The sequence below is a fragment of the Gadus macrocephalus genome, chromosome 4, assembly GCF_031168955.1.
Source record: "Gadus macrocephalus chromosome 4, ASM3116895v1".
Lineage (NCBI taxonomy): Eukaryota > Metazoa > Chordata > Actinopteri > Gadiformes > Gadidae > Gadus > Gadus macrocephalus.
Window position 1 is genome coordinate 30,791,520 of NC_082385.1, and position 26,296 is coordinate 30,817,815.

The 26,296-nt window shown below is 42.4% G+C and overlaps 1 protein-coding gene across 3 annotated transcripts; it reads left to right on the top strand.

The window, feature by feature from the left end:
• Nucleotides 1-1,534: 1,534 nt before the first annotated feature.
• Nucleotides 1,535-26,296, top strand: LOC132455172 (NLR family CARD domain-containing protein 3-like). 3 transcript variants are annotated; one of them, XM_060048937.1, is made up of 17 exons: nt 1,535-2,194; nt 2,306-2,422; nt 2,556-2,625; nt 4,566-4,779; nt 8,213-8,309; nt 8,677-8,793; nt 8,951-9,067; nt 9,199-9,315; nt 10,046-10,115; nt 10,187-10,253; nt 10,902-12,723; nt 13,161-13,334; nt 15,942-16,115; nt 16,601-16,774; nt 17,449-17,610; nt 22,582-22,628; nt 23,300-26,296. In XM_060048937.1, the coding sequence occupies exons 1-17, from the start codon at nt 1,980-1,982 to the stop codon at nt 23,854-23,856; spliced, it is 4,311 nt and encodes a 1,436-aa protein (XP_059904920.1). In that variant the 5' UTR covers nt 1,535-1,979; the 3' UTR covers nt 23,857-26,296. The 3 variants fall into 3 exon arrangements, with proteins under 3 accessions (XP_059904920.1, XP_059904922.1, XP_059904923.1); XM_060048939.1 differs by lacking the exon at nt 8,677-8,793 and having other exon boundaries at nt 1,536-2,194; XM_060048940.1 differs by lacking the exons at nt 2,556-2,625; nt 4,566-4,779; nt 8,213-8,309; nt 8,677-8,793; nt 8,951-9,067 and having other exon boundaries at nt 1,539-2,194.

Here is a 26,296-nt window from a genome sequence, read left to right on the forward strand (position 1 = left end):
ACACATGTTCAAGTTGAATGGTAATGCATGAATTTATTCTTTATTATGCCATAGTATTTATTTAAGGTGGGGGGGGGGTGGGGGGCATACAAGTCTTTTGGCCATGGTGGATCCAGATCTGTTCCGGAGCATTTCAGCACCCCGGGCAACAGCGCAGGGTTGCCAGGTCCTGCAAAAAACGTGCTGCCCACATACCGTTCAAAATCCAACCAAAATGTCCTAGAAGCAGCCCGAATAAAAAAGATATTCCATTTTGGCCAATGTTTTGAAAGTAATAATATTTGAGGGAATATTTTTTGTTGTTTTAGCAGCGAAATAGCAGACGTAATCCAGTGTTCACGAAAACGTACACTGTCAACGTATGCTTTTGTCGACTGGGTTGGCTCTCAGATATACGTGTTTCTAACAAGATGATATCATTAAAAGTTACATAAAGTAACGGTTTGATAACACAAATGCAGGAAACACGTGAGTTGCTAGTTTAGCGAAAGCAGCGTCCCTGGCAACCTGACGTCGTTGAAACATGCGAGCGAGCCGATAAAACCTTCCTAATAACTATAAAACTAAAGATCTGACATCACTGACTGAAGATTATGCAAGTAAAAAGCATATTTCTCGCTAGAAATGTTATTAGAAACACGTTTAACCGTGAATCAATCCTAAAATATTGCATTTCCCATTCAGATAATAAAGATTAATAAAGATCATACACATCACTGACTGAAGATTATTCAAGGAAAAGTACATTTCTGGATAGAAATGTCATTAGAAACACGTTTAATGGTGAATCTGTCCTAAAAATATTGCATTTCCCATTCAGATAATAAAGATTAATATAGGCTATGTAACAATTTCACCAAATGCTAGGAGAAAGTCTCGCCCCCTGTTGGTGCTATTCCTCCATTCATTTCGAATGGAGAAGAAAGCGTGTTCAGGGTCACGCTTTGGTCAGGCAAAGAGTGACCCTGAACCCGCCTTGCGATGTGGACCAACGTATCTATTTCACGCCTTGGCGTGATACCGGGTTGGCTCTGGAGATGGTGGGAGGGTGGGAATTGGATCAGTGTGTGGCCATTTGTGAGGCTCCTCTGCTGGGGAGAGATGGTATTACACCGTCCACTTCTGCCACCTAGTGGGGGCCAGTCTAATCATTCATTCATGATGACATATTTATTTATTTAATTACGCATTTATTCCACAATGCCACATTTATTTATTGAATGCCTAATTTATTTATTTATTGCCACATTTATTCATTAAATGCCACATTATTTTAATTAATACCACATTTATTCCATAATGCCACATTTATTTATTTATTTAATACCACATTTATTTCATACGCACGCACGCACGCACGCACGCACGCACGCACGCACGCACGCACGCACGCACGCACGCACGCACGCACGCACGCACGCACGCACGCACACACACACACACACACACACACACACACACACACACACACACACACACACACACACACACACACACACACACACACAAACAAAACGTGTTCGCACTGTAACGACTGCCAACTGCACTTTTTTTATCACAAACATTATGAAGCAAGCATCATGTCCCGAATAAAATCAATATCAGGGCAGCTGGGGCCTACCTTATTTGAAGAGAAGCTCACATCGACAGCCTTTCTTAGTCGCAAACAGGTTAATCTGCTGGCTTCAATGTCATTGAAGCCAGGTGATTTTTGGATGAGGTCCCGCTCAATAAAAACTAAAAATGTGCCGACTTTTCTAAGCCCACACAACATATCTATATGTATCTCCTGCGTTTTTGTGATTATTTGGTGCTGTTGCTTCTCCATTGCACCAAAATCAACCAAGTCTAAGTTTTAGTAATCATTATATTTTAATATTTTCATTAATTTAATAATGTTCTCATGTTTATTGTAAAAGATAGGGAGGGCTTAGCCCCACTAGCCCATTGATACAAGTCGTCCCTATGTATGAGTCTGTATGTGTTTGTGCGTGTATATCAGAGAGGAGGAGGATATGCATTCTTCTCTACAGAAATGTCCTGTCCGGTACTCTAATACAATCCACAGAAACAATATGGAGTTGTGTTTGTGTCCAGGACTTCAGTCTGCTATGGATGAGGATAGAGAGGAGGGGGGTCCTACCACTAAGACCACTTTGTCTGGGGAACATGGCTGCCAGAGCAAAGCTCAGAGGTAAGAAGAGAATCTCTCTGCCTGTGACTGTTGTCCATCTCAGGGTTCTGTAATATATCATGACTCCATCGTTGGTCTGAGGAACATCTGTGTGTGTGTGTTGTGTTGAAGCCCAGAGCAGCAGAAGAGAGCAGACTCCCCTGGACCCAGCTGTGTCTCCATGAAGAGTGACCCCTCTATGAAAGAACCGTCTATCTTTAAAGATGGAAATCAGTCTATTGGGAAGAGGTGAGGATTTAAACAGACGATGGAAACATACCAGTTGGTCTTATCAGTCTCTTCGATACTGAGGTCTATAAGTTAGGAAAAATATGTCTGTCTGTCTGTCTCTCTGTATAATTTGAGTGTGTTCTCTCCCCAGACAACCCCAGGAGAGGTCCAAGGTTACCAGTGCTCAGTCTGTACATCAGCAACAAACAATGCTGATCAAGGTGTGTACATTTATGGAAGCATATATGTAGCAAAATTCAAATGGCAATGCAATTTGGAATTACATTATGCATTTCACAATGCATTATGCAATTTTATAATGTAATTTGTAAATACGTTATTCAAAGTGTATTTTAAAATGCAAAGTGACAATGCAATCCTCAATTAAATTTGCAAAAGTTCTAACAATACAAATAGAATAACATTTTGTCAAATTCTTTGTGTTCCTTTATACAAATTGAAAAGCTATAGCGTCCCCGTGATTGCAATCCACTTCGCCACGCTCCGTGTGTTGCGACATTCAAATGACATTTCAATCCGCAAAACGGAATCCAAAACGGAATCCAAAGAGGGAATCCAAAGAGGAATCCAAAGAGGAATCCAAAAAGTCAATATGCAAAGTGGCAAACGTATCAGCCAATCAGCGTCTGGGCGGGAACTACGTCACTTGCTCGTAATTTCCTTGTTCACTTCTAGTTCGTAATGTCAGGTCCATTGGTCACCAATGGAGATTATTGATACGCTCCGAAGTTTGGCCGATGATGTGGAGAACAATCGTGTTGAAGACACAGATGCAGTAGATAGAGTGCGTGTTCTGGGAGATAGGATCGACGACTTATCCTCACGGGTACGTTTTGACGCCAGTGTGGTAAACACAAAGATTTCCAAAGTGCTACAGGCACTGGGTGCGAAACATAGGGTCGGGAGACCCACCGTCTCCACCCACTCCTCACCTACAAAGCTCTCCAGAACCTAGCCCCCAGTTACCTCTGGGACCTCCTCCAAGAATACACTCCCTCCCGCTCCCTCCGGTCAACCTCTGCTGGACTACTATGTATCCCCACATCACGACTCACTACAATGGGTGCCCGGTCATTCAGCTGTTCAGCACCCTGGCTCTGGAACTCCCTCCCCCCACACATAAAACAGTCTGACACAATAGAAAGTGACGTAGTTCCCGCTGGTGGCTGATACGTTTGCCACTTTGCATATTGACTTTTTGGATTCCTCTTTGGATTTCCTCTTTGGATTCCGTTTTGGATTCCGTTTTGCGGATTGAAATGTCATTTGAATATCGCAACACACGGAGCGTGGCAAAGTGGATTGCAATCACGGGGACGCTATAGCTTTTCAATTTGAATAAAGGAACTCAAAGAATTTGACAAAATGTTATTGTATTTTTATTGTTATAACTTTTGCAAATGTAATTGAGGATTGCATTGTCACTTTGCATATTAAAATACACTTTGAATAACGTATTTACAAATTACATTATGAAATTGCATAATGCATTGTCAATTGCATAACGTAATTACTTATTGAATTGCAAATTGCAAATTGCATTGCCATTTTGCTACATATATGCTTCCATATACATTTCCACCAAGACGGTTGACTTTAGCTCTGCATGAACATTAGAAAGCATCTCTTGTGGTGCTAGCCTGGCTAACATCAGACCTCATCTCAATCTACATTGAGATGAGGTCTGGGAACCACATACACATTTTCTCGTATTTGAGGTGTGGTTTACGATTTCCCAGAGACGTTTTTTGGGCAATCCGAATGTCTATCATATGAGTCTGTACGTAGCTCATAGCCAATCGTATAAATTATACCAGATGACGTATTTAGAGCGACAGAAATTCGATGAGGAAGAAGACGATGGGTGTGTTGCATAGACGTCGTCATCGTCTTGCCGACCCTCCCCGTTCTGTGATTGGTTCCCTATCTCAGGCAAAAATCGGATCCATGGAATCCAGGCTCCCTAGCAGCACGGAATGCAATTGTGCGCAAGGCAGCATGGGTATACCCAGGCTATTGAGGTGCTAATAATCTCCAGGCTTCCCTCTTTAGACCAGCGGGATGTGAATCTAGGACAGATGCTTCTGATGTCCTCAGTTAGTTCAGACAAAACTTTTCCTTGATGTTTGTTCTGTTCCAGAGGGCTGAGGAGAACGCACACGCCTTCCTGGACAAGGAGCTTAAGAAGCTCTGGAGGGATCTCTTCCCAGATTACCCACAATGCTCAGAGAGTCAGAGGGAGGAGGAGGAGGTGGATAGTAAGAACGAGGAGCAGAGGAGGCGCGCTATAGAGGGAGTGGTAGACATCACAAAGCTCTGCCTGATGGAGTTGAATCAGGAGGAACTGGTCGGCGGTAAGAGACTCTTATTTTGAAGTGCTTATTTCGAATGCCATACATACTTTGCTAAATAGTTTGTTATAATTTTTCCCATCTTCATCCCCGTAGTCACTATCACTAGAACTATTGTCAGCACTATTCCACTCTTCCCTTGCTTTCCTAATTCCTTCATAACAGTCTATAGCTGTGTTCGAAATCGTTCCCTATCATGGATGTAGTGCACTAAATAGGGTGCACGCCATTTTGTAGGGTGTTCGAATTCTCAGTGGTCCACCATATAGGGCACTATATAGTGAACTTAAAATAGGGTACATAGATGTACCCTACATGTTACTCCCGTATACCACAATGCAATGCGGTCGTGTTTTCCCGGAGGAGAAGAAGAAGCTGAATAACCGCAAAAACGAATACATTTAATGATGGAGTCTCCGGCTTTCGTTTAGAAATGTCAACAATTTATTTGGGATTTAACATAGAATATTTAACATTCAAAATGAATTAAACAAGGTAATGTAACATTCAACATCAATACAACCTCCAGCTTTCGTCGAGAGTGACCGGTTTGTTTACATGATGTTGGCGCATCTGTCTGCGTCACACAAATACCCGACGCATTTACTGACGCAAATGACGTTTAGAAATCTTAAGCGTAGTGTCCGAATTCTCGTTTGTTTGTTCCCTAAATAGTGCACTATATCATGGACACTATATAGGGAATAGTGAGTGAGTGGATAGGGAACGATTTCGAACACAGCTTATGTGTATGGGTGGGCCTTTCCCTCCCTGTGTGTCACAACCCTTATTTTCGCCATTTTGTGTGACCTCCCCTTTAATATCTACCGTGCCTGTTATCAATGGGTACAATCCTGTGTTATACGGCGGTGGCTGAGCCTTCGGGGGCAATGGCTCAGTTTTTCTCATCTTTATTTATTATTTCTCTAACTGACCTCTCCTCTTTTTGCCATCTCTCTCCCTCCTCTTGGAACAAGGCTAGTACTAACTTCTCCCTTTCCCTTTTTTCTAAAGCCGTTTCCCCGATTCTGTTAGCTTTGTAATTTCTTATCATTACCTCCATGTCCCGACACATCACTGCATCAAAAGTCCCTCCCACAGGCTATATAGTGCCTGATATTGCCGTACTCTTCTCCCATTTCTCAGAGATCTTTTTTATCTCTTCTTTGAGCAATGGACGGTCTCTACTCAAAATCTCTACTACTGTCGGTGCTGCAGCATTCTTCGAAGAAAGTAGTCCATCCGGGTCGCTTTTAACTCACTTTATTGTGAGTGTGTGTCGAACACGTGCTGAGCGAATCCCAGCTGATCAAAACTCTAACCCGCAAGCCCGAGCTACCAAGAGTTTCTGACCTCCAACCTCTTTGTCGAGATTGATCGGGTCAAGTGGGCGTGGCCTATATGAAGTGAGCGTGGCCTATGTGATGTATTAGCCTCGGCTTCTTCACCTATCTAAAGGTGCTGCCTTCTGTGGATGGATCAGCCTTCAGTTAGGTCTTGCTCCCCTTGTGGCTATGTACAGTATTTACGGCTTATATGTTCGGTCCTGCTTCCTAGTGGCTATGTGAGGGAAATACGGCTTGCGTGTTTGAATCTGGTTCCTAGAGGCTATGGGGGGGCAGCTTACGTTCTTAAAATACGTAACAGTGCCAAATTCATTTTTTGATGTAAAAACACTTATCAATGTAGTTTATCTACTAGTTCGTTTAATTGTATATTTCATCCCTGCCGTTTTAAATGTGTTCTCCTCTCCAGCGCTGGCTCTCTCCTCTATGCCGATTGGAATGTGCTGGGCAATATTTCATCCTGTTCCTAGGCCCCCACCCTCTGGCCCTCTCTGATCACAGTCTGAGTCAACGCAGCAGTGTCTTAATCCTAATTCTTTTTTTACACATTTACTTCAGAAAAAAATATTCTTCTCTGTTCGTCTAACCGTACGTCCACACCAGGAGCGACCAAAGCGTCAAAGACGCTTTGGTCGCTCACAAAGTTACGCTGCGGATATTTCTGTTCGCTTTGGTCGCTCAAGTCGCTCATGACGTACAATTCAATAATACAGACGCATTTAAAGGAGCCGTATGCTTTTAGTACAGACAGCCATATCAAAGAGTGATCTCTCCCATACACTTTGGCCATATTGCCGGGACGGTTTTGCTTGTTGGATAAAGTGCTTCGACAACAAGTAGGACAGTGATTCCCCCCAATATAAAAAAACTCATAAAATGTTGGCTAATTACAACCGAGAACAAAAAAACCTGCGTGCTGTAGTAGGCTAGTTAAAATATGTTTCACTGATCTGCAAATCATGATCTGCACTCATTCGTCGCACTCAAAACAAATAGACATTGGCGCACATGGCTAATTTGCATACGTGCACATGACTGGTTGGCTCAGCAAGGCAAATAATGGAACATAACTATCTATCTATCGAGGCCTATCTGTCTATCTATCTATCAACGTGTGTCTAGTTTTAATGTGATGTTTTGTGTGTATGTCCAGTCAGACTTGTTCTGTGTGGTCTTGTAGGCTACTGTCCTGTGTGGGCCGAACGGATTCCCGACGATTTGTGTCGTTTGGTATTAATAAAGACTTGACTAGGCTATATATCTATCTAGACTATTTAATTAACAATTATTCAGCTCAGGCTCCGTGAATAGTGGGGAATAGAGGGATAAAAGACAACAGATATATCCCTTGTCATTTATCCCTCGTCTTGTCGTGCTACACGCGATTGGTTTGTTAGATAGGTGGCATGGAGAGCAAATGAAGATGATTCCCGCTTAAATACGAACGTTCTAGATGTATAAATACTCCCGCTTATCATCACTTGGTATCCAAACCACTATGGCGTTTCAATCTCTGAACTGAAAAAGGGTTGGGTCGTACAACACCGGGTGCCCATTTACGGCGTATCCTGTGCCGTAAATGCACAGGATGTATCCTCGGTGAAGGACCTCGAAGTCTTCAAAATCGAGCACAATAAGGACTTCCTCTCCAAAATGCCCGACCAGCCACCTGTCAAGGGCTACTCTTGCGAGAACAACAACTCTCTCCTGGAATGGTGCTCTAGTGGAGCACTGCTGAGTGGTCGGATATGCTGATGGCTCTGTTAAAGACAAAATCCTAAAAAAGCAAAAAGAAAAAACTGAGTAGATGAGTAGTTTGCAAAGCATTGCCGATCATAAGATCCCTGTTTTTTTATTCTCACAAACGAAGCTATTCCCCATATAGTATGCCCGCCCACAGAATACATACTAGTTCTCCTTTTATGGTAAGGCCCTTCAGCCATGCATTCATTTGAGAAATATTTTCAACATTTTCAACACTTCCATAACAACAGACCCCTGTGACCAGCAATAAGCAGTATATATAAACAGAATAAATAAATCAACTGTGAATGGCTGTAGGAAGAATATGGAGTTGTGTTTGTGTCCAGGTCTCCAGTCTGCTACGGTTAAGGAGAGAGAGGAGGGGGGTCCTACCTCTAAGACCACTCTGCCTGGGGAACATGGCCGCCAGAGCAAAGTGAAGAAGTAAGAAGAGGATCTGTCTGTCTTTGACTGTTTAAGTGATGTGGTAGACATGGTGTGAATGAGAGGAGGGATGAGGCTGTTTTAATGATGTGGTTGACATGGTGTGAATGAGAGGGATAAGGCTGTTTTAATGATGTGGTTGGCATAGTGTGAATGAGAGGGAAAAGGCTGTTTTACTGATGTGGTTGACATGGTGTGAATGAGAGGAGGGATAAGGCTGTTTAAGTGATGTGGTCAACATGGTGTGAATAAGAGGAGGGATAAGGCTGTTTAAGTGATGTGGTTGACATGGTGTTAATGAGAGGAGGGATAAGGTTGTTTAAGTGATGTGGTTGACATGGTGTGATCCCGGTTCTTGTTTTTCTAGAAGAGTCCAGCTGAAGATAGCAGACTCCCCTGGACCCAGCTGTGTCTCCTTGAAGAGTGACTGCTCTATAGGGCAAACTGTTGACTTTAAAGATGGAAATCAGTCTGTTGAGAAGACGTGAGGATTTAATTAGTCACCTGTTGGAGATGGTGTGAATGAGAGGAGGGATAAAGCTGTTTTAGTGATGTGGTTGACATGGTGTGAATGAGAGGAGGGATAAGGTTGTTTAAGTGATGTTGTCGACATGGTGTGATCCTGGTTGTTGTTCTTCTAGAAGAGTCCAGCAGCTGAGAGCAGACTCCCCTGGATCCAGCTGTGTCTCCATGAAGAGTGACTGGTCTATGGATCATCCTCCTACCTTTAATGATCAACGCCCGTCCAGAGACGAGAGGTAGGAGTTTTAATGAGAGGAGGGATAAGGCTGTTTTAGTGACGTAGTTGACATGGTTTTAATGAGAGGAGGGATAAGGCTGTTTAAGTGATGTTGTTGACATGGTCTGATCCTGGTTGTTGTTCTTCTAGAAGAGTCCAGCAGCAGAGAGCAGACTCCCCTGGATCCAGCTGTGTCTCCATGAAGAGTGACTGGTCTATGGATCATCCTCCTACCTTTAATGATCGACGCCCATCCAGAGACGAGAGGTAGGAGTTTTAAACAGACGATGAAAACAGCCACGTGGGAACCAGGGGGTCAGAGGATGCCCCCCCCCCCTCCCCCGTTGCCACCCCCCAGTCTGAGAAAAAAATAAGAAAAGCAACGGTCTAAAGAAAGCTAAACGATATGCATTATTATTTTTATCTTATTTTGACTTATTATTTTTATTTATATTATTTATTCATATTATATTTTCATATCGTAAATAACAATTTTGCTTAAAATGCTACGGTTTCCGTAAATAAATGATTCCCCCTAACACCAATTACACGTCTTTCATTTGCACTAAAAACATCCCTGTGTCCTTTTAAGGTCCCGAACCCCCTCACATAATCATGACACATCGCACAACATCTAAGCACCTATTCAAATAACATGGGATTATCAATAAGACATAATTAGTGTCCATAAGAACGTTTATTCATCCATTGTTTATGGCCTGACGGGCCTCGGGAAACCCACCACTATGAGTGACGCCATGCGTGACTTTTAGTTTTTTGACATTCAAGTGCCCCAAATAATGAATACTGATATTTACAAGGTAGGAAAAATAAAATAGATCTAAAGTGTGTGTGTGTGTGTGTGTGTGTGTGTGTGTGTGTGTGTGTGTGTGTGTGTGTGTGTGTGTGTGTGTGTGTGTGTGCGTGTGTGCGTGTGTGCGTGTGTGCGTGTGTGCGTGCGTGCGTGCGTGCGTGCGTGCGTGCGTGTGTTCCACAGACATCCCTGCAAGAGTTCAAACGTTACTACTGCTCAGTCTGTACAGCAGCATCACACAGAGCTGATCAAGGTGTGTAAATGAACAAGATATTTGACTAAATCTCTAAATGAACATTAAATAGAATCTCCATCTGCTAATAGTCTCCAGGCACAAAGCCCTGCCTGATGGAGAGGAACCAGGAGGAACCAGCTGATACACTGTGGGGCGGTAAGAGACTCTTATTTTGAAAACAGAATGAATAATTATTTTGAAGCGAAGAAGAGGCTCTAATTTGTTCTGCTCACACTAAATGACATTTTCTGAGTTTTTTTACATCCATAACTGTTCAACGCCGAGATATCTTTCCTCGGGTTAGGGTAAGGGTATCAGGTTAAATGGTTTGATCCAGACATATAGGTCTATTGTGGAGGTATCACGTTAAATGGTTTTATCCTGATATGTAGGGTTATTGTGGGATATCAGGTTAAATGGTTTTATATGTAGGGACCCTAATCATGCTACTGCAAAGGTTTGGTGCTATTTTGAGCAATATTAGTGGGTCAAAAAATACGGATTGGAAGTGTTCGGCGCACAGCACCACAGTTAGCCATTTGGGCACTAAGCGTTGTTCCGGGCAAGCTCTATACTGGTTGATCAATGAAAAAAAAGGTCTGGGAGGCTTATCTGATCTGTTTTCATGCAGAACAAAATTGAAACCCCGGGTTCAATTTTGAATCTGTAACGCGCACTCCTTGTTATTACCAACTCCTTCAACCGAAGTTGAAAAGACACTAAATATCATGAAGTTCATAAAGTAAGGATAAATATTGACCTATTTCCACTGATTTCACCATCCACTATTGTTTTCTCTTTTAGGATCTGATGCTGTAGAGTGCCAACATAAATTCAAATCTCATATGAAGAAGATGTTCAGTTCTGTGTTTGAGGGAATTCCTATAGCAGGACAGTCAACAGGTCTGAATTACTTATACACAGAGATCTTCATCACAGAGAGAGGCAGTGGAGCGGTCAACCAGGAACATGAGGTCAGACTGATTGAAACAGCTTCCAGGAGACAGGCAAATGACGAAACACCCATCAGATGTGAGGACATCTTTAAACCCTTACCTGGACGAGATCGACCAATCAGAACAATATTGACAACTGGAGTAGCCGGCATTGGTAAAACCGTCTTAACACACAAGTTCACTCTGGAATGGGCTGAAGGCAAATCCAACCAGGACATACACTTTACATTTCTCCTCACTTTCAGAGAGCTGAATTTACTGAAAGGGAAAGAGGTTAGCTTGGAGGAACTTCTTCATCACTTCTTTATTGAGACCAAAGAAGCAGGAATCTGCAGATTCGACCGGTTCCAAGTTGTCTTTATCTTGGATGGTCTGGATGAGTGCCGACTGCCTCTGAACTTCCAGAAGACCTGGACTGATGTGACAAAGCCGACCTCAGTGGACGTGCTGCTGACAAACCTCATCAGGGGCGAACTGCTTCCCTCCGCTCGCATCTGGATAACCACACGCCCTGCGGCAGCCAATCAGATCCCTGCTGAGTGTGTTGACATGGTGACAGAGGTGAGAGGGTTCACCGACCCACAGAAGGAGGAGTACTTCAGGAAGAGATTCAGAGACGAGACGCTGGCCAGCACAATCATCTCCCACGTCAAGTTAACACGGAGCCTCCACATCATGTGTCACATCCCAATCTTCTGTTGTATCACTGCTACAGTCCTGGAAGACTTTTTCAAAAAATCCAAGAGAGGAGAAGAGATGCCTAAGACCGTGATTCAGATGTACATCCACTTCTTGAGGGTTCAGTCAAAACAGGGGGACGTGAAGTACCGTCCGAGTGCTGAAACCGATTGTATCTGGAGTACAGAGAGCAGGAAGATCATTGTTTCTCTGGGAAAACTGGCCTTTCACCAGCTGGATAAAGGCAACCTGATCTTCTATGAGGGAGACCTGGCAGAGTGTAGCATCGACATCAAAGCAGCCTCAGTGTACTCAGGTGTGTTCACCCAGATCTTTAAAGAGGAGTGTGGGCTGTACCAGGACAATGTGTTCTGCTTTGTCCATCTCAGCATCCAGGAGTTTCTGGCTGCCCTTTATGTCTTTATGTCCTTCATCGATACTGGCATCAATCTGCTCTCAGATGAATTATCCAGCAAAGATAAACTCTTCCTCCTCTACAAGAGTGCTGTGGACAAGGCCTTACAGAGTCAGAAAGGACATCTGGACTTGTTCCTCCGCTTCCTGCTGGGCCTCTCTCTGGAGACCAATCAGATTCTCCTACAAGGTCTGCTGGGACATGAAAAACAAAGATCACTGACCACTCAGATTAAAACAGTTCTGCTGCGACTGAGTAGCTCACAGGCCAATAAGCGAACAGTGTCTTACATTAAGGAGAAGATAAATGAAGATCTATCTTCAGAGAGATCCATCAATCTGTTCCACTGTCTGAATGAGCTGAACGACCGTTCTCTAGTGAAGGATATCCAAAAGTACCAGACATCAGGAAGTCTCTCCGGAAAATCTCTTTCCCCAGCTCAATGGTCTGGTCTGGTCTTCATCTTACTGACATCAGAAATGGAGCTGGATGTGTTTGACCTGAATAAATATTCAAAAGTTTCAGAAGCTGGTCTTTTCAGGCTGCTGCCAGTGATCAAAGCCTCCAAAACATCTCTGTAGGTTCAATTATAACATGTATTACAAAACACAGTACAAAATATAAATACAACTGGAATATAGATATAAAATAATATGCAAAAGATCTCTGTAGTTTCATAGCAACAGGTATTACTATTCTACTCAAAACAGAATAAACCTAGTAGTTATAATAATGTACAAAACATCTCTGTAGGTGTCCTATTAACGTATAATGTATTACAGTACACATAAGAGGATATTCAGAAACATAGAATATAGAAGTGGTATTAATTAAAAAAATATTTTCAATCCCAACTAAACAACTATTTTACATTGAATATATAATGAACATTTATGCATCTAATTATTTTGTATTTTTTGGTAAACTAATAACTTTCTTTATTATGGAATAACTTAAAGACATAGGTTATTTTAATCACATTTCCTGACATGTTCTTTTATTGTGTTGTCGAAGGCTGAATGGCTGTCAAATAACAGTGACATACTGTAAAGCTCTGGCCTCAGTTCTCAGCTCAGGCTCCTCTAGTCTGACGGAGCTGGACCTGAGTTACAATGATCTGCAAGATTCAGGAGTGAAGATGCTCTCTGTTGGACTTTGGAGTCCACACTGTACACTGGAATCTCTCAGGTCAGTTTTACTAATTGGTCAAACAGTTACACCACAAGGTTCAATATCAGAAGGCATTTAGCAGATTTACCTCCAGAAATGATACATCATAAATATATTGTTTTCATATGAATAACGCAACATATTTATATTTGTGTTGCCATGACAGTTTAGGTACATATTATTTTTTTTATTATTCATTTTATTATTCTTCGTTTATTAATGATAGTCTAAGGTGTATGTTGTCAAACATTCTTATTCTGATTATCATGTAGTCAGACAATAAAGTGGGGTTAAAAGTTGTATGGTAAAGTTTAATAACTGCCTATTTAAGTGAAGTATAATGATAAATTTTGTCTGATAATTTAACATCTGTGTGAAATATATCTCTTGATATTTTAAGATCCAGGTTATTCATAGTATTTGTTATTTCATGCATTTAAAGATACTGGATACAATTCTATTAAGGTATTATTGTAGCAAAAGTCTTTACCAATGCGTAAACTAAAGTCACAAATGTGTAACAGTAAATTTGTAGTCATCAATATTTAATTTGCATGTGCACACTAAAGTAAAAAATGTGTAACAGCAAATTTGAAGTTGTAAATATTTTTTCTCCAATTGTAAACACAAAATAGGGGCTACGAGTTCACATGTCCTTTGTTACAAATCCTATCCGGTGCATCACAACTTCAAAGAGTCGTGCACTTGACATTTTTGCTACAATCATTGCAGCGTAGTTGGTGCAAAACACATTCACACACCCGCGTTTCATAATCTGAGAACATGCACAAAATGTGTGCATTCGTAAACTCAAATGTGAACTAATAATAAGTTGCACATCTGTGAAATATTTCCTAACAAATTAAATTATATAGATCGCTATGTTCAACGATGTCCATCGATACAACTTCTAGAATCGGCTGCTATGAATCTCAGCTGTTTTTTCCTCCGGATACTTTTGCAACATGTCTATGTGGTACCAGTGTAGCAAAAGAGATTTGTATCTGTATGACCCAGAGCGTCCGTGGGCGGGACAAAATTGCGGCATTAACCAATGAAAGTCACCGGCAGGGGGTGCATTTTTCAAACTACACTAGGACCATCCAAGCAAATTCTACCTTTCTGGAGTTTTGAAAGTAGAGAAGAGGGCATCCTACACGATGGAGTTGGGTATCTTTCATTGTATCAAATTAAATCACTTAGTTCAACTGAATTCCCCCCAAATTATGGCATTAACATGCCGCAAGTTTCCTTTAATATATTCTAATGGTCTGCTTGGATGGTCCCAGTGTAGTTTGAAAAATGACTTTCATTGGATAATGCCGCAATTTTGTCCCGCCCACGGACGGTCTGCGTCATACGGATACAAATCACTTTTGCTACACTTGACCCACATAGACGTGTTACAAAAGTATCTGCAAAAGAAACAACAGCTGAGACTCGTAGCAGCATATTCAAGTAGTTGTATCGATGGACTTGTGCTCGCTCGTTAAAATGCATATTGACAACATGGTCTCGCAGGAATCCGTGAAATGACTACGGTCGGACGCTTAACTCGTAATCCGTGGCCACATCACGGAAACACGCCGATATCCGTGTGTGTGCCACGGAATAACAGTGTCATTTACTTGCATTGGAGCAAATTCCGTGGCCACATCACGGACATATGAAGTGATTCCGTCAGACCACCGCGGATTTTGAGTTAAGTCCCCGCTGTGGTCCAATGTGGCACACACACAGATTGAAACGGGAGCACACACACAGATTGAAATGGGAATCTGTGTGTGTGCCACGGAATATCATTGTCATTTACTTGCATTGGAGCAACTTCCGTGGACACATCACGGAAATCGGCGTGTTTCCGTGATGTGTCCAAGGATTTCGAGTTAAGCGTCCGACCGTAGTCATTTCACGGATTCCTGTGAGACCAGGTTGCATATTGAACAAAGCAATAATTTAAGTGTTTCAGTGAGACCACCCCGGGTTTTGAGTTAAGCCCCCGTGGTCGACTCGCTCGTTGAAACGGGGATCCGTGTGTGAGCCACGGAACATCAGCGTCATTAACTTGCATTGGAGCGAATTCCGTGGCCACATCACGGAAATCGGCGTGTTTCCGTGATGTGTCCAAGGATTTCGAGTTAAGCGTCCGACCGTAGTCATTTCACGGATTCCTGTGAGACCAGGTTGCATATTGAACATAGCGATATATATAATTCATTTGTGAAGGAATATTTCACAGATGTGCAACTTCTGATGCATTAGTTAATATTTGGGTTCACGAATGCACACATTTTGTGCATTCAGATAATGAAACACGGGTGTTTGAATGTGTTTTGCACCAACTGCGCTGGAATGATTGTAGCAAAAGTGTCAAGTGCATGACTCTTTGAAGTTGTGATGCACAGGATAGGAATTGTGCACCTGTAACAAAGGACTTGTGAACTCATAGCCCCTATTTTGTGTTTACAATGGGAGAAAAAATATTTACAACTTCAAATTTACTGTTACACATTTGTGACTTTAGTTTACGCATGCTAAAGACTTTTGCTACAATAATACCTTCATACAATCCTCCTAACATTTTATCACAGTTCGTAACAGGTTGTTTTTATCTCATGTGTAAAGGCTGAATGGCTGTCATCTGTCAGAGAGCTGCTGTGAAGCTCTGGCCTTAGTAATCAGCTCCCACTCCTCTAGTCTGAGAGAGCTGGACTTGAGTACCAATGAACTGCAGGATTCAGGAGTGAAGCTGCTCTCTGTTGGACTTGGGAGTACGTACTGTACACTGGAAACTCTCAGGTCCGTTTTTCTCAATGGTCAAACAATTACACCAAGCTTTAATATCAGAAGACATTTACCAGATATATATCCAGAAAGGTTAGGGCATGAATATATTGTTTTCATAAGAATAACTCAACATATTTATATTTGTATTGTCATGACAGTTTAGTTACACATTATATTCTTAGTTTGTTAATGATGGTTTAAGGAATATGTTATGTAACATTCCTATTCTGATAATCGTCTTGTCAAACAGTAAGCTGGGGTTTAGAGTTGTTTAGTACAGTTAATTAAATGCCTTTTCATAAAACTGTGTTTTAAGTAAATTATAATGACAACATTCGTTTGATAATTTAACATTTGTGTGCCATCCAACTCCATATATTTAAAGATCCTGGTTATTTAACATTATTTATTATTTAATTTATATAAAAAGACTGTTTACAATTCTTCTTACCTTCAATAACAGTACAAAACATGTTCTTTTTATTTTGTGTGAGCAGGCTAGATGGCTGTCATCTGTCAAAGAGATGCTGTGAAGCTCTGGCCTCAGTTCTCAGCTCCAACTCCTCTAGTCTGAGAGAGCTGGACCTGAGTAACAATGATCTGAAGGATTCAGGAGTGCAGCTGCTTTCTGCTGGACTGGGGAGTCCACAATGTACACTGGAATCTCTCAGGTCAGTTTTTGGCCTCTTCTTCAAACTGGTTATTAGGGGTCGGCTTAGCTCGGGAGGTAGAGCTGTCTTGTAACCGAAAGGTTGCTAGTTCGATCCCCGGTGTTGATGTGTCCCTGAGCAAGACATTTAACCCTACCTGACGAGCTGGATGTCGCCTTGCATGGTTGACTCTGCCGTTTGTCAATGTGTGTATTAACCGCTGTAAGTCGCTTTGGATAAAAGCGTCTGCTAAATGCCCTAATTGTAATTGTAATTGGTTATTCTAGCTTCCAGTAAGTGCTGCTCATGCCCGATGCATTTCTGTTAATCTTTTCCCTGCTGACATAACACTACCCGGTTCTACAAAATGTTATAACTTGTGAAGAAACGGTCTGAGCGTGCACAACGCAGAAGACTTCTCCTGACTCTAACCGAACATTATCACATCTGAGTTGTAGCTATTGAGAAAGGAGCATTTGTTTAAGATCCTGTCACATCCAAGTGAAGGAAATTCTGCTGTCTGTGATGATAAAATCTCCCCACTTCCTCTTCCTGTTCTCGGACAGGGTGACACCACTTTATCTCCATAGAGTATCAATAAAGCTTTTATTTTTCCCTCCAAATGAAATTAATACACTTTATAAATGTGGTTACTTTAGTACGAACTGTGCGTGTGCGTGTGTGTGTGTGTGCAGGATGTCTGGCTGCCGGATCACACAGGAAGGCTGTGCTTCTCTCTACAATGCTCTGATCTCCAACCCCTCCCATCTGAGAGTGCTGGACCTGAGCTACAATCACCCAAGAGTCTCTGGAGCTAAGCTACTGCAGAATCAAGGCTGTAGACTGGACATTCTCAGGTATGGATAGGGTAGTTCACAACTCAGGGACTTAGGGCCCTATTTTAACGGTCTGAAACGCAAGTGGGAAGCGCAAAGCGCAAGTAGCTTTGTGGGCGGTTCTACGGCGCCATCGCTATTTTACAGGCGGATAAATGACACATGTGTCAAATCACAATGACACAAGTGACAAAAGGGTTGGTCTGAAGCAGCCTAATTACCCGGAGGTGTGGTTTGGGCGTAACGTGCAATGAACCAATCAGAGCGTTTTCTCGCATCCCCTTTAAGAGCGATCGGCGCTTGTTCCATGGGGGATTGCTATTATGATGGCGGATTTGCCAGGCGGACGCCAAGAAAGGTTCAGAGGAGCAAGAAAATAATTAATTTTTCGGCTAAATCTCCTTCAAATCTTTGCAACTTTTCATTATTCATTTTGTATTATTTTTTTAATTTACGCCTACGAACATTTGGACAAGTTGAATAAAAAATGTTTCAAGGACATTACGATGTTTTGGGCTCACTTTCTCTGAATCACAAGGCTATGAATGCATGGTAATAATTGTACAATGTAGCTAAACAATAGAGCGGAGATGTCATTAGTTTGCGTACCTCACTATATACGATGCAGCTCCTCTGACAGATGAGCTCTCCTCTCCCGTGCTGCTGCTGGGGCATTTGGACGTAATGGCATCGGCACTTGCAGTTCAGCATCACGTCTCCTTAAGTCCTCTAATCTATCCTCATTAATGTCATCGACACATCCATGATTCATGGCAATGTTGTGTAAAACACAACATGCCACAAAGAATGCTGCGACTTTTTGAGGACCATACTGTAAAGTACCACCTGACCTATCCAAACACCTGAAGCGCATTTTCAGTATTCCGAATGTACGTTCAATTACAATGCGTGTTTGTGTGTGTTTCCTGTTGAATACAATTTCGCGCACTGTTGCTGGCATAAGAAATGGGGTCATGAGCCACGTCTTCAACGGATAGCCGTTGTCCCCTAACAGCCACCCATCCAAGGGAGGATTCCCCTTGAATACGGCAGGAATGGTTGAGTTTGCCAATATGAAAGAGTCATGGCTTGAGTCAGGCCCCCCCCCGGCGTCTGATCCTCGGTCCCAAGACGTATTCCATTCCACTGTGCAATAGAAAAATTATGAGCAACCTCAACTTAACTGGTATGCAGAGTAAGGTTATAAATGGACTTACAGAAGGTGATTTCGCAGTCTTCAGAATTGTGGTTCCTGATTCTTGATGGACTACCCACTTTGACAGGTGTCCTTATATAGCCTACATATGTCTCTTGCCACTATTGGTCAACCAGGTTAATTTGATCCGTCATTACGCCTGCTACAATTCGCGTGAATAATTTGGGTATTCAATTCAAATTACTTTATTTTTTCCGAACTTCAGAACTTCAGATGTGGAGGAGCAGCAGGGTGTGTCCATACCCAACAGTACATACAATAAACAAAATAAAAAACACGCACACACTCGCAAACATACACCATCAGCCCTGCAGAAAATAAAAATAAAAATCCTTGCCTAAGCCTAATAAATAAATAGTATTATTACCTCCATAGTGGAGGATAAATACAGAAATAATTTAAAAAGATTCCAGGTATTAAAACAAGAGGATACAGTTCAAGGAGGTGTTCAACCATTCAAGAGTCTTATGGATGCCGGGACAAAACTTGACAGGGCTCTGTTTGTCCTTACTGTAGGGGCTCTGTATCTGGGGCCTGAGGGTAAGAGGGAATACTGGCTGTGTAGAGTGTGTGTGATGTTGAGGGTGATTTTTGCTTAGTCCTTTTGTTGTATATATTGATGAGGGATTCCTGCTGTTGTCCAATTATTTTGCTGCTCAGTTTGATGATTCTGTTTAGTGGGTTCCTATGGATGTTGGACAGTGCTCCGAACCAGGAGGTGATGTTAAAGGTGATTATGGATTCAATGAAACATCTGTAGAATGCTGTCAGAACGGATTGGTGGACCTGGAGTTTGCGGAGTTTACGAAGGAAAAAGAGACGTTGCTGGCACTTGGAGTGGATGATATCAGTATTTGTTTTGAAGTTGAGTTTGTGTTCGATTGTTGTCCCAAGGTATCTGTATGTGTCAACCCTCTCTATCGGCTGGTTGTTAACAGTCAGAGTGGGGAAGGTGGAGGGGGCCTTATGGAAGTCTATAATTAGTTATTTTGTTTTGGCGATGTTGAGGTCAAGGCAGTTCCGCCTGCACCAGTCTAAAAAGGTGGCCAGCTCGGACTCTAACTGATCTAATGAGTTGGTGGAGTCCAAGATGACAGTGTCGTCAGAATACTTGATGTATGTGATGTCTGGGTTTGTGCTTCTGCAGTCGTTGGTGTAGAGTGTATAAAGAACTGGTGAGATGACAGAGCCCTGTGGAGCACCTGTAGAGATCCTTCTGGATGAGCTAAGGTGGCCGTTAACTCTCACTCTCTGGTGTCTGTCTGTCAGGAATGAGAAGACCCAGAGTATGAGGTGGCGATTGACATCCATCTGGCTTAGTTTTTGTCCCATTAGATGGGGTTCCACAGTGTTAAAGGCACTTGAGAAGTCTATGAACACCAGCCGCAGAAATGACTTGGGCTTCTCAAGGTGGGTGTAAGCTCTGTGCAGCAGCGTTAGTGTGGCGTTGTCTACCCCTCTGTGACGTTTGTACGCAAACTGAAGCGGGTCAGCATACTTACTGACCTCTGCCTGTAATTGTGTGAGAATTAGCCTCTCAAAGCCTTTCATGACCAGGGATGTTAAGGCCACAGGTCGATAGTCATTATCACAGGTTGGTTTACTCTTTTTGGGCACAGGGCATATGATGGAAGTCTTCCAGACTGAGGGAATAGAGTGTTCCGCCAGTGAGCGGTTAAAAAGGTGGCAGTAGACACCAGCAAGCTGGTTGCTGCAGGCCTTCAGCAAGCGGCCACAGATCTGGTCTGGCCCTGGTGCTTTATTTGGCTTCATCCTTCTCAACACCAGCTCAACCTCCGCCTGCTGCAGCTCCCGATTTACATAGCCCGGTATCCTAGCAGTGAGCTCCTCCATTAGCTTCTCCCTCTTCTGTGTTTGGTCCAATTTCTCAAACCTGCAGTAGAATGGTTAAGGTTCTCTGCCATGTCAATGCAGTCTTTTGCCCCGGTGGTGGGAAGAGCTGAGTTGTTAATGGGGAGGCCAGCTAGGGTTTTGACACCTTGCCATGCATCTCTTGGCTTACCCTCCAGAAAGAGTTTCTCAACTCTCTTCCTGTATTCCATCTTTGCTGCTTTTAATTGTTTATTCCGGTTTTTTTTAATGAGTTTAGACCCAATTTTATTTCCAGAGAAGAATGCAATTTTCTTTTCATTCAGTGTTGATTTCAGGGCATTTGTAATCCAAGGCTTGTTGTTAGAAAAAACCTTAACAGTCTTAGTAGGGACAACCATTGCCTCACAGAAAGTTATGTAGTCAGTTACCACATCAGTAGCCTCTTCTAGGCTGTTACCCTGCGTTAGCACCTCCCACTCAGTGCACTCGAAGCAGGCCTGAAGAGTGTCAATTGCAGCAGAATCACACTTTTTCACCTGCTTCTTTATAACACCCTCCCTTTGAAGCTTTGTGCGATAAGCGGGGATAAGATGGACAACGTTATGGTCCGCAGTACTGAGAGGAGGTTTTCTAAATGCCTTGTATGCGTTCTTTACATTACCATAACAGAGGTCAATTGTTTTATCGCCTCTGGTAGTGCATGTAACATATTGTTGGTAAGTAGGAAGTATTTTATTGAGTCTACAGGCATTAAAATCCCAGAGGATGAGAACAGGTGAGTCAGTGGATGCGCATTCAATTTTCTGGACACGTGCAGCTATAGCCTCAGATGCGCATGTGACGTTGCCTGACGGAGGAATGTAAACAAGCAATAGGGACAATTGACTCAACTCACGAGGTAAATATTTGAGTCGAAATGACACGGCAAGCAGCTCTAAGTCAGGTGTGCAGCAAGAGTCCTTCACAACAGCAGTTCTTCTCCATTCCTGATTTACGTAGACACAGAGCCCGCCCCGTGCCTTTTCAGGCTACTCACAGTGTCCCGGTCCAGTCTGAGCGGAGTTCCGAATCCGTCAATTGAGAGCTCTGAGTCTGCGATGTTATTATCCGACTGTACGCCCATTGGCAAGCTATGTTCGCATGCAGTTCATCCAACTTATTCCGTAATGAGCGAACATTGGCAAGTACAATGGAGGGGAGCGGTGGGCATTTCGATGTGCCGGTGAGTCGTTTCAGCCTCTGCCTTACTCCTCCTCTCCTACCCCGCTTCCTTCTCGAAGTATCCCACCGACAATCGTGGTTGGGGCTATATCGTCTCAGGGTAAATGTGTACGCTAGATTTATGCCTATTTATTTTATCTTTATGGACACCACAATGATTTTCCTTGTGTGGTAATATTTTATTTTCCTTCTAATTATGTATGGTTTGCAAAAATGGGAACTGCTATCCGTGTAGATAAGAGAAGCAAAGTGTATGCGCGAGGTGCACAAGCAATCCGTATGCATCGCATGCGCATGTATGCATGCGCCCTTAAAATAGCATCTGAACAACGCGCCACTGACTTTAAACCAGGTATTTCCTGGTCAGTAGCGCAATGGTATTCAGAAACGGCAAAATACCGTTCGCGCCAGAACACGCCTCCTCCTTCCGCCGAACCGCCCCTTGGGGCGCATGATCAATCCCTAATTTACCGGCGAGTGGCGGTGGTTGGAAAAGAACGCTCTGCGCCAGTTGTAAACTAGCAACAACACATGCGCCAGTGACTAAGTCACTTGCGCCGGATGCAAGATAGGGCCCTTAGTCTCCTACAAAGATTCAAGCCACTGCTAGATGAAGTGGTTTGAAAAGGCAGCTGTAACTCATGTTGTGTAGAACGTGATGAGACAGCAGATGTTAAGGGTGAATGTTTCAACATGCTGCTCTCACTTTGTTTCCCCCCCAGTGTGGAGCACGGTGGAGACTGCAGGCTGAGACCAGCTCTAAAGAAGTGTAAGTGTCTGTTTAGTTAGATTTATCAAGACACAAATATATGTATGTATTTATACATGTATGTATTTATTTATACATGTATGCATACATGTTTACATAAATACATGCATGTATATATGTATACATGTATGCATATATGGTGACATATATGTATGTATATATGTAGAAATGTATACATATATATATATATATATATATATATATATATATATATATATATATATATGTATAAATACATACATATATTTGTGTCTTGATAAATGTGTGTGCATGTATATACACCTACCATAAGCTAATTTCCAGCCTGCATGTTTACTTATGTATGTTTATTTGTAGGTACTATGTACATGTATCTAGTAGTACATGTCTTTGTATGTAAAGTATATATGTATGAGTACATGTCTCCATATATAGTATGCATGTAGAGTACATGTCTATGTATATATAATGTGTATTATAGCTTAGAGAATCTCAAACAGATGATCCCGCTACAGTACCCATCACATGATATATATTTGTCTTTCTATGTTAATGTTTGAAAAACAAAGAGCGATCAAAAAAAGAGTCTGCAAGAGAATAAAAAGAAGAATGCAGGAGAACAGTAGTAGTGATGATGAGGATGAATGAGGAGGAATGGTTCAGCGTCTAATCATGTCTTATTCTCCTATCAGATGCCTGTGAACTCACACTAAACCCAAAATCAGCCCACAGACAACTCGATCTGCGTAAGGACAACAGAAAGGTGATGTGGATTGCAGAGGCCAAGTCCTCGAGGTATTTCCAATGCAAAGAGAGATTTGACTCCTGGAACCAGGTGTTGGGTAGAGAGGCTCTGACTGGCCGCTGTTACTGGGAGATGAAGTGGAAAGGAAACGTTGATATAGGAGTGACATACAGTGGAATCAAAAGGAAAGGACGGCTTAGTGACAGTGCGCTTGGAGCGAACAACAAGTCCTGGAATCTTTTGTGTCAAGATAGATGTTACTCTGCCTGGTACAACAACTGCAGTACAGTCTTTGCTCTCCCCCCTGCTGGCTCTATCATAGTAGGAGTGTATCTGGACCGGCCTGCTGGCACTCTGTCCTTCTACAGAGTGTTCCACGATGGAGGAGGGTCCTCAGACACACTGACACACATCCACACCTTCCAGGCTTCCTTCACCGAGGAGGATCTCCTCCTTGGGGTTGGGTTAGGGGTTGATTCTTCAGCATCTTTGTGTCGGTTGTAAAAACAACGGGCGGATGGGCGGGCGGGCACATAAAGTCTCTCTCAAGGTTTCCGCGGGGTTGTTAAAGGTATTAAAAGGTAGTAAATTAAATTAGCCCAAATTAAGGCCATTAAAAAGTATTAAAAAGTAATAAACGTCATCTGACGAGGTATTACATTTCCAACAAGGCCTATGAGTTTCTCAATTGGTGTTATTTACGTGCAGTGCAAATCCACGCAATTTCTAAAACTTGCATGGATTTATTTTTATGTTGCGAGTAGGACCTGAGAGATATCAATGATGTCACGTGGTGCGTGCGCTGAAACAAACTGGATAGACCGTTTTAGACGGGCTGCGACGTTCTAAAACTGGGCAGTTCACACTGCTGCAACGGGCGGCGACGTCAAGGTGGTTTATACCCACTTCGCGAGTTCGCTTCTGTTAGTTCAAAGTCATTTGAAAGAATGGGGAAATGTACATTTTCTGACCTCTGGCTAGAGGAATCGATCTTTAAAGAATGATCGCAAAAAGAACATTTGTTTGACCGGTTGCCACGGTTATCTCCGTGTGGATAATTTGCAGTTGCGGTGTTAATTAGCACTGTTGTCAGCTTACTGTTACATTAAATTGTAATCAGAAAACGCGGTTATATGCTATAGACCCTATAGTATCTGGGGTATAAAGGCTGGGACGAATTTTGAATTATAAATATAACGTTAGCTCTCTAGCTCAGCTGAGTAAAATACCTCCCAAGTCGTAGCTAAGATCCATCCTATTTATTTGAAAACCTTTATATTTGGATTGTAAAACGCATGAAAATATAAATGAATGATCTTAATTCCTTTTCTTTGGCAAGTGACCGGTATAAGCGTGATAATGCCCTTCGAGGTGTCAAAAACCTGTTTGATCGATCATAATTAAAGGGGACTACTTTTTGAGGGAGATTAACTCAAACAGAGTATACATTTAATAAGATTAAGAAAAAGCATGATCAGGGAAGTATTTGAATTGTTTCATTATGTTGGCAATTAAGAAGTGGAATACATGGGATAATCAGTCTTATTAAAACGGTTTGTGCAACCAACCGCACAACAAGACATGATTGCGGCTCTTGTCGCTCTCGTCTCTTTCTGCATATGACAGGCTTGTAGAGCGGGGAGCGACGTAGACTGATAATCCCTCGATAGAAAGTACACTGGTGTGAATTTGCGCTACGGTATGGATTTTGACGTTACCGTGAGACCGGTGTGACCGGTAGGCAGCCGCGTTTACATGGACACTTCTGATCCGATTAGAAGTGGAAGAACAGCTCAATCGGAATAAAAAATTCTCATATGCAGTATACGGCTCAATCGGAATACAATTCTCTGATCGGAATAGGATTCCATGCGAAATAGAAGAAGTGGTGTCGTCCGCTCTAGTCAACATGTATATTCCGATTGGTTTGGGGTGGGTTCGGCTACTTTTTAACTTAGAGAAATGGTATCAGCAGCTGCTGTATTTCGCAATTGGTCAGTCAGTACTTTTATGCATACTGAACTTTTTTTGCCTGATTCACGTCTTACTTCTTCTCACTCCGTAAGTGTGGTAACTTATCAACCCCAGCGTGTCCGGTTTCTAAGCGAAGTCAACGTCTCAGGTGGACTATTTCTCTGCTCTTTTGGCAAGGAGCCGTGTAATAATGTATAGAACGTCGCCGGTCATTATCGAAAAGAATACCCTTCAGGGCGAAGCAAGACACCTCCGCTTTGCATCGAGGTCCGGTTCGCCCTGTCTGGAGTTATTTACCCGATAATGACCGGCGTTCTGTACTATAACATTATCCCTTACATATATCATATAAGTCCAGACCAACAGAACGGTTGTGTGCGAGAGATATACGAACGTAAGCTTACCACTTTTGTAAATGCCATAGGCCTATAGTACATTCGGATTGCATGATAGGAATAGATCTATTCCGATTAGAAATCGATTCGGATAAGAAGTGGCCATGTTAACACGGCTAGTGTTGTGTGTACCACAGTACTACGCGGTACTATTTCATGCAAAACCTTAACACTGTAATAACAATATTAACGAGGTAATTATAACTTAACTTCAACACTGGACACAAAAACTCTCCCTCTCTGACACTCTCTGTCTATGTCTACTTTGTGACCTATTGATTAAAAACTAGGGACTAAGTCCCGTTGGGACATCTTGATTAATCCAACTCCTATGGTCTCTCTCTTGAAGTCGTGCTGGTATTAAAAAATATGGTGAAGGTATTAAAAATGGTATTAAAAGGTAGTAAATTCAACTTAAGAATTTCTGTATGAACCCCCTCTCTCTCTCTCTCTCTCTCTCTCTCTCTCTCTCTCTCTCTCTCTCTCTCTCTCACTCTCTCTCACTCTCACTCACTCACTCACTCACTCACTCACTCACTCACTCACTCACTCACTCACTCACTCACTCACTCACT